General features: G+C 42.4%; 1 protein-coding gene across 2 annotated transcripts; it reads right to left on the bottom strand.

Moving 5' to 3' along the window:
• Positions 1–27: 27 nt before the first annotated feature.
• LOC123747005 (uncharacterized) lies at positions 28–18,906 on the bottom strand. 2 transcript variants are annotated; one of them, XM_069317341.1, is made up of 41 exons: positions 18,791–18,906; positions 18,194–18,324; positions 17,768–17,900; positions 17,499–17,655; positions 16,977–17,085; positions 16,051–16,277; positions 15,608–15,737; positions 15,182–15,350; positions 14,438–14,553; positions 14,000–14,192; positions 13,741–13,880; positions 13,380–13,526; positions 12,926–13,060; positions 12,609–12,768; positions 12,114–12,343; positions 11,761–11,950; positions 11,193–11,420; positions 10,708–10,871; positions 10,405–10,532; positions 10,200–10,296; positions 9,419–9,544; positions 9,139–9,250; positions 8,867–9,046; positions 8,456–8,643; positions 8,166–8,358; positions 7,292–7,452; positions 7,012–7,201; positions 6,664–6,776; positions 6,368–6,578; positions 5,288–5,397; positions 4,903–5,015; positions 4,596–4,815; positions 4,010–4,199; positions 3,748–3,920; positions 2,612–2,715; positions 2,031–2,188; positions 1,816–1,937; positions 1,281–1,391; positions 1,033–1,191; positions 522–686; positions 28–269 (listed from the first exon to the last, which is right to left on the bottom strand). In XM_069317341.1, the coding sequence occupies exons 2-41, from the start codon at positions 18,320–18,322 to the stop codon at positions 108–110; spliced, it is 6,243 nt and encodes a 2,080-aa protein (XP_069173442.1). In that variant the 5' UTR covers positions 18,323–18,324; positions 18,791–18,906; the 3' UTR covers positions 28–107. The 2 variants fall into 2 exon arrangements, with proteins under 2 accessions (XP_069173442.1, XP_069173443.1); XM_069317342.1 differs by having other exon boundaries at positions 18,795–18,818.
• Between the last annotated feature and the right edge of the window lie 2,750 nt (positions 18,907–21,656).

The following is a 21,656-nucleotide window of genomic DNA, read 5'->3' as shown; positions in this document are numbered from 1 at the left end:
TACCTTAGGGCAAAATAAAAAAAAGTCTTAGTGTAGCTCTAATTTATTAATAAAAGTTACGAAAAAAAGCATTTAATATACTGTCAACAGGCATCGGGTAACTGCCATCATTCTAGTAGCAACAGATCTGGATTTACACCCTTTATGTGTACTTTGAGCCTCACAAGGCCATGCATGGTTGACACCACCACAAACTTCTGGTCCTCCATCTTCACAACCAGTACAGAGTAAGGCTTTTCCACACTTATTTTGTACAGCAAGGTGAATCCCTGCAAGAAAACAAAAATTCAGCAATGGTAAAGAGTAAAAATATGGTACCAATTTAAAGAGATACCTAAAGATAACTACTTGTCAATTTAAAAATATTAGTTTACTAATGTATTAATTTATAGTATTAACAGAGGTGGGTTTGTTTGAAAAGTTAAACTACATTATCTTGTCAGAAGCTATGGTCCACTCCATTTCCCCACCATCCCCCAAATGAGAACTTTTGCCTCGTCCAAACCCTCCTCACAACTTGCCTCAGAATGGAAGTATTGACACACATACAAAGCGTTGTTAACAGTAGACACGAGCAGTAGGTAAAGGTTGTCATCCACACTCATCACGGCTTGATCCACTACTCCATATACAGCCAAAGACTGGAAACCTTCAAAATTTCTAGTCTTTTTATTGTATCTAAATATCTGAAAGTATCCATAAAGTTGTATAGGTTAAACTCCAGAATACTGGATGGCTGAATGTTAAGTATTTATGTCGCAGTTTAATGGCCCTAACAATTTAGGTGGGGGACTACAAGAGGTGAAAGATTTCTAATAAACATTTTGGTGTGCAACCAAGCGATGATTTAAACAAAAATTGGCAAAAAATACCCTTTCCATTTGACAGATTAACAAATTTCAAAGTAAAAACTTCAAAAAACTTTAGATAACTTTATTACCAAGTTTCACAATCTAGTTTTGGTTGGGGGGGGGGGGGTGAAAAGCCAGTCAGTTTTAACAGATCTGATTAAGGTTATGAGTGGAAACTTACCAATAGTTTTGCCGTGTATTTTGCACAGTCTGTAAATTTTGCAGAGTCTGCCTCCTTTAGCTGTGATATAGTAAAGAAACTAGTCTCCACAGGAGTCGCTGCCGTCAAGAACCTACCAGATGTTGCATGGTCTGCAACATACTCGCCTTTCAGGGTGAACTGTAGAAGAAAACCATCAATTAATAATAATAATAACTTCCCTGCCTGGACTTTCATACATTACCAAATATTCGCCAATACATAACTACCATTTCTGAAGAATGGTTCCAGACGAAGAGTTGCGATGCCACAGTGTAGGGAGTAATGTGGTTGTCAGGATCATAGTCATTAACCACCAACAAGAACCATGATGCATCAGTCTACAGGCATTAGAAATTTTGTATTAAAAACCTATTATCCAACTAAAAGTAGGCATGACTAAAGTTTAGCCCTAAAATAAGAAAATTTTGGCATCTTTATAAAGTATCATTGGATTTTTTAATCAACAGGGCACGTAATTTTACTATTTAAATGTGTGTACAGAATATTTAGGGTGCATTCTACCCTTCATAGGTTATCAACTCTACAACCAGTGTATTAATTGCCATGTTTTGTATAAAGTCCACAGCATTATACATGCCATTTGGCCTGGAGAATAAACTTATGCAAAGTCGAAAATGGTCAATTGTCCAATAAATTATCCTGCCGCCTCTTCCCTACCACCTGCACAGTCTCATTACAATATATCAAACTACTGAAGCAAAGACAGCTGAAGTTTTTGCAGCAAGTGATAAAAACACTTACAAAAGCCAAGTCCAAGCTGACAGCACGTAATGGCGATTCCCTTTTCCAGACCGTTGTAATCTGTTTAGCAACTGCATCTAATTTCAGCACAACAGTAATCCATTTCTCCGTAGCATGTGTGCCTGGCAAAGGAAGAATATAAAGCAAAGCCCTGTAATGTGTTCCAACTACCCACTCATTTTTTTAACTAGACAAGTTGATAAAGTGGAACCTACCTTCGACATAACTAAGCAATATAACCAAATATGTGGTCCCCTTGGAAGTGAATAAGCCAGTGTCCAACACCATGCCCATAACTTTGTAGGTTGCTATGGAAAGCTTTCCTACATAGTAGTCTACATCTACAGCTGCTTTTGGCAGGCCATTCTCACACCTGTAAACAAAACCAGAGTAAGGCCAAGCTCAGCACGGTGATACTATGGATGGGCATACAAAGTTTGTAAGATATATATTACCACAGTAAACAAACGAATGTGGAAACTTTTTGCCAGCTCCTATATTGATAATTATAGGAATGTACTTAAAAAAAATTATTTTAAGAATCCTTCATAAGAAAAATAACGGCCATGTTGGGAGACTTTCCTCTAGCCTGGAGAGCAGCGTTTTAACAGTTTGAGCCGTGAAACACTACGAGGTAGTACTCTATGTATGATCTCAGAGCTGCCAGAACTTAACAGAACCTTCCAAGATTGAGGAAAGGGGTACAAATTTCAACAGTATACTAGTGATTTCCAACATTTGACTTAAGAGGCCAAATTTCAGTAGAAAAGGAAGAATTTAGTCAATATAAACTTACTTTGAGTAGATTGCCACAAGGCGTTCATTATTCAAGGGATCGTTTACAATGTCTATCCTGATTCCAAGCTTAGTCACTAGCTCCAATCTTGTGTTGTTCTTAACCTGGAAGGAGAAGATAGACATTAGTTACAGACATGACCTAAATCCATTCTTCAAGCCCTCTTGTCCTTTTAATTTAATCTTGGTAGTTTTAACAAAATTTTGGCATAATTTTAGAAATCCCAACTCTAGTCTGGACACGCCAAGTGGACGAGGACACAGAATGTTTCCCTCGCCCTGTACAGCCTATAGTTTCCTTATTACTCTAAGCTTCTTAGCTTTAGTAGGGGGGGGGGGGGTGAGGGGTCTCTTGCTAACTTTGCCTTACCCGAGATGCAACCCACAGAAGTTGTCTAACTCTCCAGAAATACCATCTGGGACCATTGTGACAAGAACCACCTGTTCTTTCTATAAATAAAGATAATTTAAAGTGGATAAAGATTCTTTAGTAAAGGTTGTATGTCAAGTCGCAAGAATGCTGCAAGCAGCCAAGTGTTTCTGTGGATCATTTACCTATGCAAGGCTGTTTTAAACATTCAGGAACTTGCGCCTATAAAAAGACCCAATTTATGGAAACCCCTTTGATGTTAAAGAGGGTCAAGTACTTAACACGGCAAGCAAGTTACCGGCAGCACTATATTCATTAGTCTTTTTAGAGAGTATACATAATACACAGTATTTTTATTCTACAGTCAATTATGTAGTTTTATCTTTACAAGTGCTACCAATGCTGAAATTTGATGGTGCAATACTGCCACCGCACCATCAAATAGAGGTGGGGTATAGCAAAACTAATGCCACTAAGCAAATACATTAATCTATGATAAACTTCCACTAGGTATAGTACAACCCCACACTTATGCATTTTAAGGTTAAGACATTTCAGTAATTTCTGTACATAAATTTCAAATACATAAAAAACCACATGTCTGAGAAGACATTGCCATTACTTAATAGGTATAATGTTGGCAATAATCCAGTAAATATCTTTGGGCTATTATAATATACCTTTTAGTAGAATTATCGAAAGGCACCAAACCGGGAAGGCTATGTAGCACCATCAAATGTGCGGGATAATCAGAGGGCGCTAAATACCTTGTAGTAGAAGCATTCAGAGTCACAGCCACAGGGAGGTTGTGGGCAGCTAATGATCTTGAGGTACTGACCCGGGCCCTCGGCAGGTATGTTACCAACCCACAGTGTTCCATACACATCAGTGTCGCCGGGAAGGTCAAGCCTCTCCAAGTACGATAACTCTGCATACAGGCCTGTGTGAAGAGAGTATTGGCAAGTGATTTTCTAGCTAAAATTCCATCAAGCTCTGTACAGTCACATTACTTCCAAAGTTACACTTTACCTTCGGCATTCTTGTAATTTTCTTTATTAATGGACCCAAACTGACCAAGAAGATTATCTATTCTGTGGTACTGGTCTGTTATCTTTTCTTTAATACTGGAAACGTTGCGACTCAGCTCAGAGAGGTCAAAATTATTGACGGTCTCTTTCACAAACACCTTCACCGAACAAGTCACCTTATTCTCGAAGGTCTGAAGTGTAGAAAGTTAAAATTTTTAGCTTTTAAAATTAACATTTAATTGTCCACAAATTTATCCTTCCCTACTCACTTCTATCAATACTGGAGGGCTTATAGGCGCCTCTAGTATGAATATCTAGAGCAATTTTAAATTTATGGATTAATTGGCAGTCAAAGAAAAGGTTCACAATGGATGGATTTTACCTAAAGTAAACCCAAATGCTTTAAATATAAACATCCGATTAAAAACGTGACAAGTTATTAGACTTGTCGCATACACTTTACTAATCTAAATTACCAGAAAAACTTATACCATAATACGTAAATATTAATTCTTTGCAAGAGTGTACAATATACCTTACGTACTCTAATGCTATTAATCTTTAATTTTATAACAATTAACATTTACCACTGGAGCATTTATCGTGATGTTGTGGTCCAGTCTTGCTACGGTATTATTTAGCTGCCAAATGTCCAAACCATTGATAGTAGAGAGAATTATAACTCCATCCACGTGAAGGCCGCCACGCAAGAGCTTGCTGCCAGAGACAACCTGGTGTTGTCTGCCAAACTTCAAGACCAGCTCAGAGATCCGCACCCCATTTATCGTGTCCACCTGTAGGTCACCTGTTGGGAGGGAGGAGAACAAGACATTTTATTCACCGTTTCCGAACTGTGAGAGAATCATGTCAACTTTAAACCCTGGTAACTTTCCTTCAACTATTAGTGTGTCGAAGGTGTAAGAGGCGAAGAGTGTCTGGGAAGCATTAAGCACAACCCTGGAGGAGAAGAGGCGCGTCAGGTCCTGGCCATCCACCAACCCAGATACCTGCAAGGCAGTGCACAAGTTGCCAAATAATAATTTACTCTTCACCGCCACAACTCTCAAATCAACTAATTACTACAGAGTTTAGGCATCTACGCCGCTTTAAAAGTTTGAAATATTTACTTTGATGAACACTTTAGTTATGTATGCATGTACCTTACCTGAATAAGCTTTTTTTTAATTGGAATAGTGATAAAGATTCAGAAACTAACTTTTTTGCATTATGATTTCTTTTTACTATCTAGTTCAGTGTCAAGCAAGTGACAAGTGCTCACCATAAGGTCTCCAAGAACAGAAATTGGGGCAGTAAAAGTCAGGTCCTTCGCCATAGCATCAGTTCTCGCCATCACCACCAAGTCCTTCACAGCCACGCCACTCACCGACACTAAAATTTGCATTAGGACCATTATACAGCATATTAAATTCATGTTAATTTTCCCAACAACCCAAACCACGTTCAGTCAGCCAATAAAGAGGAAGACATCGAGTGCAACACCAGGAGAGGACACCGCCACATCCTCACATTGTTGCATCATACCCTGTACCACGGCAGAGGCAATAATTAACAGTAAGCATAAGGATATTATTCAAGAATAAAATCATTGTTATTCTCGCCATGTTAGTATAACCCATCTACTAACAATCCCAGCATGTCCTCTTTCCCCAGTAGTACAGCCCTCTTCCCTGTGTGACTTTACAAAATTATACTGAAGTGTTGACTGGAAACCAAGTTAAATTATGCACACGCGAACATGCCTTTCATTTAGACCCCCCCCCCCCCCCCCCCAAGTTCAGACAGCAGAGGAAAGGAAGGGGGTACACGGCAGTGACCAGGTCGTGCCGAGACACCCCAGACATCCTCCTCGTATACATCGCAGACACAACCCATCTTCCCGAAACGGACGCCCTCCGTATCCCAAATATATATATACATTATCTCTACCATTTTCATTACACTACCTACATCACTACACTAACCAGATTGTTTTGTGGTCACATCCTATATGGACACAAGTTTAACGTCAGAATACAAGATTGAAACCAATGCTAAAGTCTACGGACTTTGTGTTGCACATTTCACATCTTAAGAGAGACCAAGCCGACGCCCGCATTTATGAGAGCTCATAGGGGCTAACCAGGAAAAAATATTGCAAGAGGCTACCATTAAGCATGTTACCTTAGAATGTCTCAATTTTATAGATGGTCAGAACTATGGAACAGAAGAATGCCATTAGAGATTATTTCAGTAGGTTTGTTTTAGTACCCGTTCCCTCTATTAGGATCACCCATTACAGTTTTTCCTCAAGACAGAAGTATTTACAAGAGATTTGCCCATTAAAGGTTTGGAACCTTACCAGCAACAAGTTGATCAACAGCGAGACCTTTTGTGAAGAGCTTCTTGCCCGTGACCATGACTGGGCCGCCAGTGGTGAGGACAGCCCGACTAGCGACGTCAGAGATGTTCACGCCGTTGACAAGAACGCCACCATCACCACCCATCACTGTCTTCACCTCCAGTGTCTTTACTGTCACGCCCTTGGTGAAGCTCAAGTCGCACGTAATTACCTACAGTTATGAAAACAAATTACTTCATTGTTCTATAGCACTGCACGTTAAACTTTTCACAAAATATTAAACCAACATTACGTACCACATCTTCGCTCGTCATTACAGCCAAGCGTATCAACTCGCTTATTTGTACATCGTTTATCGTGTCTACTTGAAGATGGCCAATATGTATGTCATTGAGGAACTGCACCATGCCTGTTGACATTAGAAATTAGGGTTAGTAATGCAAATTAGGATTAATTTATTCCATATAAATTCCTAGTAGGTATAGGTACCAGTCTTCTTGAACTTTACGGTCTTTGTACAGTATCAACTGTCTGGGCTCTCAGTATAACTAATAATCCCATTAGTATACTCTACAATATGTCAACTATTTTTAATTATTGACGACATTACCTGTGCGATAGGACTGACTGGTAAGAAGGACTACCTGTAATAACTTGGTCAGAAGACTTCAGCACCAGAGTGTCGAGGAAGTGTACCACGTCCACCTTGTTTCCAGCCTTGACCGCCGACACCTCGCTGGCTATCGCTTCTCCTTCAATGACGAGCGTGTCTATCATTACCTCAGAATCTATCTTTAGATCCGAACCATCTTTCCACATGGCTCCACTTTGAAGCTGGAAAATGGTTTCAGGTCAAGAACAGTCACTTTACCCCGCTGAACCGTAAAATGAACACCATTTGGTTTGTTAACCGAGTACACATACCTTGCCCAAGTCGCAGCCGTCCAAGACATCGGTATCTGAAGTCAGCCCAAAGAAAGCGACTTCTTCAGCAAAGGTGACCAACCCAGCCACATCTCTACCCTCATCAACTAGCATGATGGTGTCCATATTGACACCATCAATTACTTGGGCGAACAATTCTCCTGGTGAAAGATGAACAAGTAATTATGGAAAGAAGGCGCCAAGCCGGGGAGAAGACCGAGAAGGTACACAGTACTAAAGAAGGATACTAACCCAACCATGAACATGAAGGACCATTTATTTTTTTGTTACCTCTTTGGAGATGTAAAGAGCTTTGCAAAATGAAAATTAAACATTTTACAAATTTGTCAAGTGCCGTTTTGAGATCGCAAGTTTAGGACTTTCCGTGCAATTTTAGTACAAAATGGTGGTTGTACTGCCAGTCACCCAGCACGGCGGACCGTCCGAGCACCGGGCCTCCAGCCTCGGACACCTCATCCTCTTAATTAAACCACTTAGTAACCGGATTGTACAGACATGGTCGTGATACAAAGACTTTGGCATTATTTAGTTTGTCAAAATTGGAAAAGTTTGTATTTATGTTAAATGAAGCCAAACAATTTTAGGCCTAATGGTACATAAATATACTATACTAGGCATAGGAACATTTGTTTGTTTATAGTCCGGAAAAAAAAGTTAAAAAGTACCGTATTCCAGTTTTTCCATGCCCATGATCTTTTACATTTATGAATTACCATGTTATGAGGAGACTGGGTTGATATATGGTACCCGGCCGCGCCCAGCTCTACACCTTTGCGGTATGTAACACTCCCCCCGCTGCTCACCGTAGAGAGCAGAGGAAGTTTAGTATGGAGTTAATCAACAAATTACATACTTGCAGTAATGCTGGCGTTGAAGGTGTATGTACCATTTATCACTTGTTCCCCCGCGCGCCTCAGAATCCTAGCAGCCAGCACATTCAAGTTTATACCATTGACCACCTTAGGGTTGAAGTTGGCCTTCACGTACAGGGGCTTCGTGAACACTTTCCGGCCCACTATCTCGCCACTGTAGTTCACAGAAACTACCTGCAATTTAAAAGTTTTATTAAATATAATACTAGTCAGATATTCGGACTACACTATAGTCTAGTTCAATGCATATTTTAGTTCAATGCATATTTACATTATTTAAATAATCGGTCCAATCTTCTCCGTTAACTCTGACGACAGACAATTCCTTGAAGATGACATCCTTCTCAACCGTGACTCTGGAGGTAATATGTTGAGGCGTCTGGGAGGACTTCTTCACGGCCGTCTTCACCATGTTCTCCAAGTCTATCCCATCAACCATACCAGCGACCAGGGTGTGCACTGCCATAAACACTACATTATATACCACTTCGTATAGTATGGATCAAGGTTATAATATGAAACCTAACTCTGTTTTAATTTTAGGCCGTTACAACGTATTCCAAGTTTAGATTAGTGTTAAGCTATACAGGAGTACATGTTAAGTGGTGACCGCTATCCTAGCAGGCAAGGACGGAGGTCTAAGAAGCCAGCAAGAGGCGCGAACAAGACTGGAGCACAATACCGTGGACATCTCCCGTAAACCGCAGTCCATCAGCACCAGCAATGGTGGCGCTCTCCCCCAGCAGCACCAGGTCGGCAGCAGCACGCGCCACCTCCTGACCATTCACAGACTCCACCACCACATCGGACCTCACCACATCCAGAGTCGTCATTTCTATTCTGTTTGTGAAAGTTAGACTCCCTATGGAAAGGAGGGGAGAGGGTGGAATTAGTTTACAAAGCCAAATACTGTACGTTAAGTTTCTCTGCCACTATTTGCATAGACAATCTTACCAGTTTGTGGGAGGTTCTGGTCGAGCCTCAAGAGATCCGTGGCCACATCCAAACCATTTAGTCTGCCTTGCAAGTTTAGGTCTCCAGCTATGTTCACTTTCCCAAGGAAGCTCTGAAATAAAAATTAAGCCTCAGTTTATTGTAGACCATTTTACGCAGTTGAAGACTAGAAAGTAATATTTAGCAAGAAAACCAGTAAGAGTCACGAGGAGTCTAGGCTACACACTGGGCACTCTTGGGCAATATTTTTAGTGCTAGTATTTAGTGAAACAAGTCTCACCTTATGGCCAGTAATAGTTTGGGGAGTGTTTAGAGTAACTACTTTATCCAGTAGTTCAGACACGTCCACGTTGTCCATCGTGTTCCCGGCCTCCAGCAAAATATTACCCTTCACCACTACCTTGCCCTGAAAGGTAATTTTGCACGTTATGCCCCTTTAACATCGCAGAGTTTAATCTTCAATGTTCAAAGAAATTTTTTAATGTTATATTTTAACCACTGTTGTAGTCCAGGCCAATAATACAGCCTTGCCAGAGTGATTTGATCAGCAATTAAGTCTGTGTGAAAACGTTACTCTAGTTTTAATTTACAATTTTAACTACCGAGAACACCTTCCATCCCAGATGTACTAAAACAGTGGGTTTAGGCACTTTGGGAGCCCGAGCCTCCCTGGGGGACCATTTTGCGTTATATGTACAGTCACAAATTGACGCAGTGTACAGGTTATGATACCAGAGAGGACATTGTACAGAGTGTAGGAGCCATTAACAAGACACTAAAAGAAAGGTTTAATGACCGTAAAGATTTTGAAAACTGCCTTAAGCATAACACCTCCCCACCACCACCACCACCCTTCCCACCGAGTGGAAGTCATTCATCCCGAATGAGTGTTGTAGGCGTAAGCATCAAGCCTCAAAAATGACATTTAAAAATAAAATCTGGTGCAAGATGTAGTCCTAAATATTTACAATTTAAACTATACGTTTATATTTGTAGGAGAGTTGGTGGATAGGGGAAGTGGGTGCGTGGGTTACCTAGGGATCACACTATAGTCAGCTCACCTGGAAAGTGTAGTTGCCGTAAACAGTTTCTGGTGTAGACTTGTGAAGGTAGTCTGTCAGCGGCAACCCGTTCACAGTTTCTCCCAACACCGGGCCCCTGGCACAACCATTAAAACACCTTTATATCAAATTTAAATATTTATATTTACGCCATATTTATGAACTTTCCATAGTGCATAAATAATGTTCCAGCCATCATACTTACGCAAAAACAACATTTTGAATATAAACCGAAGTATTGAAGGTGTGGTTAGCAGACTTGCGCCAGTAGCGAGTTGCTAGAGACTCCAACACCAAGCCGTTAACACTGTCCGCCTTCACGTCACCGCCTACCTATGGATAAACTACACATAGAAAACTAAAGACAAGACTAGGCTATTGATAGCGCATCTTTCAGAACTCTTCACGCAATATTAAAAAATGTATTAATTTAAAAGACCATAAACTAAGAATAACCAAGATTCTAAAAAATTTATAATTTTAACTTTAGGTTACATGAAATACATACTAGCAGAGGCGAGAGGAAACTAATGTCTTGGTCAATAACAAGCGTTCCGTTTAGGGTTGGAGGGTGTAGGCTGGAGGGTCGGATAGTGTTTATGGTGGCCCCGGCCTCCAGCACCACACCTTCCGCGCCACTCACGCTCACAGACTCCTCCAACACTATGCGTCCTGCAAAGATTTCACAGCTTTACAAACTCACACTTTGAACGTCAAGACCATGCTAATTAAACAATGACAAGCACGCGTCTAACAGATTAAAGTTAATGCACCTGCTCTTGGTATGAAAAATTCTGTGTAGACACCACAATTACATAGCAAAGTATCAAAACATTTCAGCACAACTACCCCCCCCCCCCACCCATTTTTTTTTTCCTTTCACAATATTGAACCCTCGAAAAGTGAAAACATTGGCACTAACCAAGCCAAAAATGGTCCTCCTGTACAAGTACTTGCTTATTAGCCACAAGTAGCCATTGCAACGGTACTAACCATATATTGTCTGGGTAGCGTCTATCAGCACCACTGTCGTACTCAAATCCAGGCCATTAATGTTGTTAGAGTCTAAAGAACCAGTAATTGTGACATCAGAGAAGTGGTAGGTTCCAGTGATCAGGTCTGTAGAGTTTCTGTCCACCAAGTTGGTCCATAACTCTCCGTTGATGGAGTCTGCCTGCACCGACCCAGACACCACTACATCTTTCTTATACACCAGACCGCCTGAAACAGCCATGTTAAATTCGCAGTTAAATGCAGTTACCAAAGGAGCCTCATGTTTATCATATCTACACTTCCCCACTAGCAAGAAAATTTTAAATCTCTTCGACAATCTGCAACATTGAACGTAAATTAATAATGTTTATGCTACGACAGTTGCACTAATGGCAAAGATTTTTTTTTAGTATTTAGAAATTTCATTTAATTACTGTTCATCGAACAGAATGACTTGTATAAAAGAAATGCACCTAAATATGCAGTCTCCTGATGCTGGCCGAAAATATTTTAACCCTTAGTGGAGTTTTCAGACATTTTATTACATAGTTTGCGAGAAAGATCTTACCCGCCAGTTTGTAGCTTCCGTGCTTCTTCACGACGTTGTTGTCAAGCTCTACAACATTGATGCCGTTGATGGAAGCTGCGGCAACATTGCCCTTGACCAAGACGCTACCAATGGTGTAGTTGCCCACTAACAGCTGGAGGGCGGGTACACCCTTGTACACCACCCGGCTCGCCATATCCTTAACCATCACCTGTAAGTAACCGTCATTAAAGACCACTGCAACAAATACTTGCAATCTGAAACTCAATCTTTAGAATCAAATTTTTTTTATACTCTTATAAGGATTTTAAGTGCCAGAAACATTATCGATTTAAAAAGGTCACCGACTCCCTACATCTTCTATCGTTACTCACCGAGTTTATACTGTTGGCATCCAAGGTCTCGTCTATTGTTAGGTTACCGAAAATCTTCTTGCCGAGGAAAGTGACGTTGGCTCCCCGCGTGACTATTGTTGCAGTTTCTACACCATTAATGTTGATGGAGAAGTTGTGGCAGAGCCTGTGATATACGTGTGCAGCCAGTAGCCTCGTGTAGGTGTGGCGGCCAGTCACCACCTGCCCGCGCCTCCCACGACGCATGTAATCTGACAAGGGAAACGCCTCACTACCCATTTCCAACTAATTTGGACATTTAATTATCAAAGGAAAAAAAGTTTGACAAGTTCTCCCTCCCTTTTGGGAAATATTAGTGCCTTAAAGTTAACATTTTATTTTTAGAGTGGGGGTGGGAAGAAAATTTCCGAAATGTAAAACTAAAGACAACTCTCCATGGAACATGTTCAAGTATTGCCACCCTAACAGTTCCCTTTACTCCATCGTTTGGCACAAAGATGACGCCGCTATATTTACCAGTGGTGAGGCTGCCAGAGATGGAGCCCGGGGGAGAGGTGATGCGAGTGCTGAAGGTGTCCACGAAGAGGTGGTCAGCATGCCACAAGCCTTCAATGGTCTGGTCCACACCGTCCACTAGGAACTCTTGTCCAATTCTATTTAATGCAACACCATTCACCTGGTGGTAGAACAAACCACCTAGCTTACATACCAAGAATGTGTGGGTTACTTTTAGTTATCACTAACGCAAATTATACTTATCGAGGCGGTGGTTAACGAATCATTCAAACTGCTTTATTAACTCTCCACCTTCCACCCCTCTTCAGAGTACGAACCATTTTCAGCAGTAGACCATCCATGTGGAGGTTGTCCACAGTGAGGGAAGTGGCAGTGATGGGTCCAGTGATGGTCTGCGACCCGGAGTGGAACATTACCGTCGACAGTTGACCGTTCACCACGTCAACATCACTCTGCAATATAGTCGTGCATTTTACCTCGCTTAGAGAGTCTGGTAGAGAAACTGTGGCAAGGTCATCAACAGTAGATTCATTAATTCTGCTTCTGTTAATGGTTAACAACTATAGACCATTACAGGAAAAATTTATGTATCGTTGTGGACGTAATTATTAATCAAGTTTAGCTAAGCGAAGCCTCATTAACAAGACATCATATCTATTCTGATACTTTAGATCTAGTGCAGGAAAACTAAGGTTCGTGATAACCTTTAAAAAAAAAATTATATATCATAATCATTGCCCGTAGATCTGTTAGACGAGCCTCAAGCATTACCCGCAGCTTTGCTACTGCAGTTCTGTATTCTTCCATAGTCTGATTGGTGGTCATGGCGGTGGTAGAGTAGCTGACGACTGTGGTGTGGGCGGCTGTCGTCTTGCCCGTCACAGACACCTCCGGCACCGTCACGGGTCCACGCCATACCTGCACATGTTTACGTCACGTCTGTTAAACATTCTAGTGTCATAATGAAGCTATAGCCAAAGTGGCAAAGTAAACAGACTAAACTTGGCTCAATCTTTTGAAGAACTTTCCCCGCCTATTCTCTGCCGCCCCTCCCCTATCCTACTTAGCTGACTAGGTCTTCAGCACTGGTCCCTCTGCCGACCTTCCCCAACAGCACGTGCAGGTTACTAGCCTGGGGATGGTCAACAGTCATAAGGGAGTCCTTGGCGACCACATCCTCCAAGTAAGCAATATCAGCCTTCCGCTCGTCCATCATACGAGTCAGTTCCGTCAGACACCTCAACAGCGGATCTCCTTCCGTGTGCCCTTCGCCTTTAAAGTGTTAATTCAATTATTGAATTACATATAAATCATACTTATGTTTGTATACATCACGCTTATGCCAGCAGTGTTTACCAACTTTAAGAAAGCTCAAATGCAAGGGAACTTGCCCAACACTACATCTTGCAAGTAGATAACTCTGGCCTCTAATCTGTTGACTGCTCCGACGCAAACATAGAAGAGGTAGTAGCTTGAGCCGAGCGCGACTGCACGGAGGTCGTGGACAGCGAGGCAGGCGGTGTGGACGGAGAAGCTCTCCGAGTAGTGACCCGTCAGGTCGTCCCCGTACAAGGTGATAGTTGCCTGCAACCCAGGGCACCAGATTAACACTAGTTCCTTCCCAAGATCTCTTTCTTTCCCAAGTCTGGAGAACGTTACGCGAAGCCTTCTAGTTTAAGACAATTATTTTAATTTTCCAAATATAATTACTGCATTAAAACTTACGGTATAATTATACCATCTAAACTAGCCACGAATTGATAGCAATTTTTTTAGTGTGTAGGGTGACAACAGTGAGCGTAAGGACGACATGAAGGAACAAGACGTACCCCAGACGAGATGAAGATAATGTTCTCAAGGTTGGGCAAGGCCAGCACTTCAACACTACTGACAACTCCTGCAGCTGCCGGGTGCTGCAACACTTGCCACTTTCTCAGCTGGTTACCTGAAATTACACTAATATTTTAATATTTATACAGCAAGAATACTTTTGTCCGAAGTTGGAGGCCAGACGCTTCCGTTTACCTTTACTCAACTGTTTGGAGCAACTGGTTCAGGGGTACGGGACGAACTTATAACTTGGTCAGGTTAGGCTCATTAGGAAATATTGGCAACTAACAATGCCTCATAATTACAACCTCCCCCCCCAAAAAAAAGTGTAAAATGTGGCGCGTGATCAACGTAGATTAACACTTGCCGTCCGCCCCGAAGAAATCAACATCAGACTCTCTTCGAGGTTTCTGGAGGGAAGTGAAAGGATGGGGGGGGGGGGGTGAACACCGAGGGGAAGGATGGGGAAGAACGAGGGGAAAGAAAAGGGGGCAGGGACAAAGAAGATGGGGGCCAAGGGAAGATGGTGGGAAAGTGAACGGGAAGAAAGTTAGAAAAATGACTTCCCGGGCACTACCGGGTAAACCCCCCCTCCCCCACCTTTTAATGTCACATGCCATAGGTTGGGTACTTAAGAATGCAATCACGAGTGATTTACATCCTAACATATGGAGGTTATAAGACAAGAGGCTAGGGACGCGGGTCCACTCCCATTAGTGTAATATATTCTCCAGTGTACTTACTGCTCCACCAATAGATCTGCGGCGCGTTAGTGCTGACGAAGATCACGTAGTGCTTGTGGTCATGACTGTCAGTGTAGTGGAGGACTCCCAAGACGTCCGTTTCCGACACCTGCTGCACTAGGGTCAAGGTCTCGTGGGCCATGTTGAACTCGTACAAGCACGACCCCTCCTGCAAGTACCATAACCTTACTCTTAGCCGAGAACTTATGTGGGCATAATTATAATTTCACAAGCCTCGCTAATCTTTTATGAGAAAGTCAAGTCTTCCTTCAGCAATTTACATTGAAGGTCATTTCCGTGTGGTACAGTGTTCTTAAATTCCAATGCATTAGTTACGCTGGATCACCCATAATTATTACATTTTAAGCTGCTTAATTTTAATAGACGACGAATCAAGAACCGATAGTATTTTATTCCAATACTTGCCACAGACTTCATGCCGAATATCAAGTAATAGTTGCCACGATCTGCGAAACCCGTGATGTCTCTCACGCCAGAAGCCTTAAACTGGAGGCCGTCTAAGTAGTCGAAGTAGTCCCCGACCATCACGTACATCCTGTGTAAAGTTTAAGTCACCACTACAACACTTGCTCCAATTACTACAAGTCCTCTATTTTGTCCGTAGTTTGACATTACGGAATGAAAGTTCAAAACCATGCACAGCCTTCTTGCCGCAGACATGTCAAAGGTTCAAATGATTATTTTAAGTCTTAAATATCTAGATACGGGGAAAAAACTAGCAATTTTAACTTCGAAAGCCCTTTGAAAGCCTAGTTAACACTATTAAAGTAAATTATTAATAAAAACAGTTATTAATAAATATTTTAAGCGTTACTTTGCTAAGGATTTACTTTTGAAACTGTACTCACGCAGAGTGGGCGGCGCCGTCCCCCGGGGTGGTGTAGTAACTCTCCCCCACCACCAAGTACAGCTTGGCCAGAGCCTCGAACAAGTGCAGGTCCCCCACTACACCCCTCGAAGGAATAACTTGAGGCATCTGCAGCTGCCCCGTCAGCAGATTAATGCACACTATGCTTACAAACCTCGACTCCGAGGACCCCAGAGCGAGGACAAGGAAGCCAGAGTGCACACGAGCCTGGCGAGGAGGAGACACTAGTTATGGCTAACACGGAAGAGTATGAAAGTTACGAGTACGTGCAAGTACTGATCTCTACCACAACCTCTGCTTCACGAGGTATTATTCATAGATTAAATTAAAGTAAATTACGCAGTCACGTCAGTTACTAAACTGTGCTCTCAAGACATCTGGTTGTCTAGTCAAGAGGTAGGGAATTATCAGGGTAAAGCGCCAAGCCATTACGGCTATGGAGCATTTTGAAGGAGTCAGGCTAAAGATTTGGGATGGAATGGGGGGGGGGGGGAAAGGAATGTTGCCCAACCACTTTGACAGTCTGGAGATTGAACGCCGATCTGCAGGAAACGGAGACCGTCGCTCTACCGTCCAGCCCAAGTGGTTACAGCGACTTTATTACGTAGTCTTAATAAAAGTGGCTTAATCACTATTATAAAGGGTCCGGTAGCACAGTCTGGTTCCTTCTTTACTCAATCTGCAATTCCGGGTTCAATCCCAAGTGAACAGAAATGGTTGGGCGCGTTTCCAATCACCTAGTAGTAAATAGGTACTCAGGAATGGGTCTTTTGAGGCGGGTCAGTAGTTCGACCGAGGTTGGGGGTCCCGGCTCTATACAAGCCTAGCGTACACAAGTTCCCTGTCCCCCGACAATACTGTATTTAAAGGTTTTACTTGCTGGGCTGGTGACTAGGAAGTACTCACTGCGATCTTGTCAACCATGGCGAGACTGGTGAAGGTCAGCTGGAACTTTGCTATGGTCTTCAGGGAGCGGGTGACGGGAGACCAAGCCACAACCCTCTGGTCTTCAAGCCTAATAGGAGAACTAGTGTCAAACAATCTAAACTAATAAAAAGAACACTTTTTCCCAAAAACGGTGGGTTCTCCGAGTGGAAGAGAACGTATGTCTGGAAGCTGACTTTAACCGCCCCAAGCTGCGCGCGCATTGAGCCGAGGTTATATAAACCTGGACGGAGACGGCGTGGCCCCTCTTCCAAGCCAGCAGCTGCTCTTACATAACGACTAATAAAAACTATGTAAAAGGCACCAATTACCAACACATCACCGCCTTCATTTACAACTAGCCGCACTCAGATTTCTACATTCTAATTTAAGTGTCAATCCCTATCATCGGATTGAAGTTAAAGTGCACTCTTATCGAGCGAGTTTCCTAGCTAGAGGGTCAGTATAGCCAGCCTCCCGGTTAAAGAAGACCTCGCCACTGACCTGGGAGCGCCTAGGATCCAGTAACAGTAGCCTTGGTGGGTCAGACGGTGCACGCCAGTCACATGTTTCGTCCACGAGACCGTGTCCCCAGGAGCTTCCTCCAGCTCAAACTTTTCTACCTCCGACCCAGTTACCTTCACAGACGCAATGTCTAAAGCTGAAACACCAATATCGTAAGAATGTAAAGATGCTAAATAATTTTTTTTTATTTGGTTATGAGTTTTTTTCCCCCCCCCATCAAGTTATGGCCTTCACTAAACAAAAGTTACCCCGACGATAACGGCGAGCTTCTTCAGTGAAGGCCTTCGAGATGTAGAGGCGTGCAAAGTCCGCCAGAGAGTCCATGTATACATCAAGGTCTTGCAGGGTGTCCAGTGCGCTGCCCTCTTCTGCCATCAAAGACTGCCGGAATTATGGAACCTTCAAAAATTTAGAAAAAAAGGGGGGGGGGGGAAGAATTATTTTGCTTCAAAGGAGAATAATGCCTAGACCAGTGGCTTAAATAAATGGTTAGATTGATAACTAATAAGATTGATCCCAGACTAAGGTGCGTCTGGGATCATCCCGGAAGTAGGTTCGAACCCTCTTTACGGCCTTTGTGCTCATTAGGGAACACACACGCCAACCTACAGCTAGTTACCCAGCTTAATATTTGTCTATCTCAGCAAGTGTTAACACATGTAGGTTTGTCTTACCGTAAGCCGCAGGTCTGGCGACGTTAGTAGAGTCTCTTGTGCCGTCGTCACCACCACAGTCATCATGGTAGCAGTCATCAAGAGGGCCGCCATGGTCCCCCTCCTCCCAGGCTCCATACTGGGAACCATCACTGTGGGATCAACGGGTACACAGTATACCACCTCACGCAAATTTCTAAATAAGCAATTCAAGTAAAATTATGTAGGTATGTAAATAATTCCACTCCCGGACTAGGGGACAGAGGAAAAAAAAAATAAGGGTCCAGTAGTGGAGGCTGATGTAGCTAGTGTCAAGAGATGCAAGGAAGTCGTTCAGTCTACGGGTAGTTTACTTGCACTTAAGGAAGTAGTTACAGAAGCCAATGCCACCCACAACCAAGAACATTAACGGTGACACGTAAATACAAAGAGAATTAACGTGTAAAGTATAAACTACCTGGAGAACCAATTACCGAGTTGCAAAGATGTTACAGTAATTCACATTTAAGTAAAAGTCTGCAAAAGCCAGATTTACATTATTGAGGACGAGAAAGTTTACGCATGTAAGGTCACCAACAGATTGGAGAGCAAAGGGGAAAAATATAAGAAAATAATTACCAACATAAGCGTTAAAGACGTAAAGAACAGTTAATGTTTACACCAACACGCGTCACCTCCGCTGGCAGGCTGGACACTGACCTGGTGCTCGCCGGGCCCCCTGACGTCATCTCGCTCCCCCCCTGACGTCATCTTGGTCCCCCCCTTCCCCGACGTCATCTCGGTCCCCCCCTTCCCCGACGTCATCTCGGCCCCCCCTGACGTCATTTCGGTCCCCCCCCCTTCACGTAGACATCGAGAAAAGGGAGTGCACCATCGATGCCTCCTAGCTCATGGGTCAAGTTAGGCACTGAATTTCGGATAAGTAGATCCTTTAATCGCGACAGTTCCTGGAGGTCTTTCACCAATACGAATATATCATCAATGTATCTGCAGTAGATGCGAGGTTTCCCGGTGGTTTTGAAGATGGTGTCTTCTATTGTTTCCATATAGAAGTTAGCAAAGGGGACTCCTAGTAGGGACCCTATGGCCACTCCGTCTATCTGCGTATACATGTTTTCCAAAGGAGACTACAAGAGTAACACCCTAGATAATAAACACAAAGAAGCAGCAATTTAAGTCCATGGTGAATATCACTGTCCGGACAGCCGATAAAACTACAGCCTTCGTCCTCATCCCGACTGATCAATGTATCACCAAACTAAAAGAAATCCTCCAAGATGAGACCAAATTCAAGAGGATTACCAGTTTGTGGCCCTGCGTAAAGCTTTTGATACTGTCAACCACCAAAACCTTCTTCTTAAATTACATCATTATGGAGTCAGAGGACACTCCCTGCAATACCTCAAATCCTACCTTACTGACAGGCTCCAATATGTTTCTGTGAATAATACAATTTCTCCCACCCTACCCATCAACATTGGTGTTTCTCAGGGCAGCATACTTGGCCCTCTCCTCTTTCTCATCTACATTAATGACCTTCCAAATGCCTCCCAACACCTCAAACCAATTCTATTTGCTGACGACACAACCTTCATTTACTCCAGTCCTGACCCCCTTGCTCTAAATGCCACAGTAAATACTGAGCTAAATAAAGTCCATCTTTGGCTAACTGCCAACAAACTCACCCTTAACATTGACAAAACTTTCTATATTCTGTTTGGCAATAAATCCTCTAATCAAATAAATCTCAGAATAAACAATACCCAAATTTGTAACAAATTAGATGGCAAATTCCTTGGCATTCTCATTGACCACAAGCTGAATTTCCAGGGACACATTCTAAATATATAAAAAAAAGTTTCAAAAACTGTGGGCATTCTTTCTAAGATCAGATATTATGTACCACGCCCTGCCCTGGTGACTCTCTATTACTCCCTTATCTATCCATATCTCAACTATGGTATTTGTGCTTGGGGCTCTACTACCCAAAATCACTTACGTCCTCTAATTACTCAACACAAAGCTGCTTTTAGGACAATATCCAACTCTGGCCCCAGACATCACTCAGTCACTCGGTACCCCTACTCAAATCTCTGAATATGTTAGACATTAAGTCACTGCACATCCTCTCATGTGTATTATACATACATAAAACGCTAAACTATAATGCCAATCCTGATCTCAAAAGCTTCATAGAAGGATGTAACAGAACCCATGAGCACTACACCAGAAATAAATACAGTTTTGATATTCCTAGAGTACGACTTAATCAAACTAGAAATGCTCTGCAAATCAAGGGGCCCAGAATGTGGAATGACCTTCCCAACCATGTTAAAGACTGTACCTCTCTCAACCAGTTTAAGATAAAAACTAAACACTACCTAATAAATTCCCTGTAACCTACCTTACCCCTCTATTGTCAACCCATGTCTGTTATATTTTTTTTTAATGAACACTGTTTGTCAACCTATTGTATTTGTGCTGCTTTTCAGTCATGTTCCCCCTTTTTTTTATCTTTATTTGTATTTGTTCTCAACACATTTTATTCTTTATGCTCAATTAGTATTAAGTTCTAGATATTAATGTTTTTCCTGCCCGAAACGCATTGCGTAATAGTGGCTTTAGGCATTGTATGTACTAGCTCTATCTATATATTGATCCATTAATGTAACATCACTTGTATGTATGTACCTTACCTGAATAAACATATTTATTTATTTATTTATTTAAAACCCAACAGAAGATATCAAGAAGAAAGTCAACCACATAATCGATGCAGTTAATGCTAAAAAAAATGCAGCATCTACCTGTAAAGGTCCATCTACAACCTAGGATATACTTACGATGTCAACACCCTCAAGTCGACCCATCATCAGCCCCTACACCCACGTACGTATTGTCTAGCTAAACGACTCAACACTATACTGACTCCATATGTACCCAATAACTACACCTTGAAATCAGTCCCCGATTTTTTTTTTTTTTTTTTTTTTGAGATATATACAAGAGTTTTTACATTCTTGTACAGCCACTAGTACGCGTAGCGTTTCGGGCAGGTCCCTGGAATACGATTCTCTGCCGCGAAGAATCGTTTTTTTCATCCAAGTACACATTTTACTGTTGCGTTAAACAGAGGCTACAGTTAAGGATTTGCGCCCAGTAAATCCTCCCCGGCCAGGATACGAACCCATGACATAGCGCTCGCGGAACGCCAGGCGAGTGTCTTACCACTACACCACGGGGACTGCCCGAACATAGTTTAACATAATTTCTTAGACATAGTGAAGATGACTATACCAGAAGGGATCATAGCACCTCTAGACGTAGAATCCCTATTTACGAACGTTTCCGTAGGTCCTTGAATTAACAACAAGCTCTTGGTTCAACGTTGAAGTCGAGCGGACGTCTGGTCGACACCTCCTCCCCTTGGGGGCCGCCTGATCACGTCTTGTTTTCGCGGTTTGGCTTTGCTACTGCCGTTGGG

The sequence above is a fragment of the Procambarus clarkii genome, chromosome 87, assembly GCF_040958095.1.
Source record: "Procambarus clarkii isolate CNS0578487 chromosome 87, FALCON_Pclarkii_2.0, whole genome shotgun sequence".
In the NCBI taxonomy this organism is placed as follows: Eukaryota; Metazoa; Arthropoda; class Malacostraca; order Decapoda; family Cambaridae; genus Procambarus; species Procambarus clarkii.
Note: the sequence above shows the minus strand (reverse complement) of the source record. Positions and strands in the feature narration are given on the sequence as shown.

Coding starts and splice junctions, on each gene's coding strand:
- LOC123747005 (XM_069317341.1), bottom strand. CDS start 18,322: ATGGTTCCCAGTATGGAGCCTGGGAGGAGGGGGACCATGGCGGCCCTC. Junction 17,086..17,498: donor TGGATCCTAGGCGCTCCCAG/GTCAGTGGCGAG, acceptor TTCTCCTATTAG/GCTTGAAGACCAGAGGGTTG. Junction 2,189..2,611: donor CTTGTGGCAATCTACTCAAA/GTAAGTTTATAT, acceptor TTTTGTTTACAG/GTGTGAGAATGGCCTGCCAA.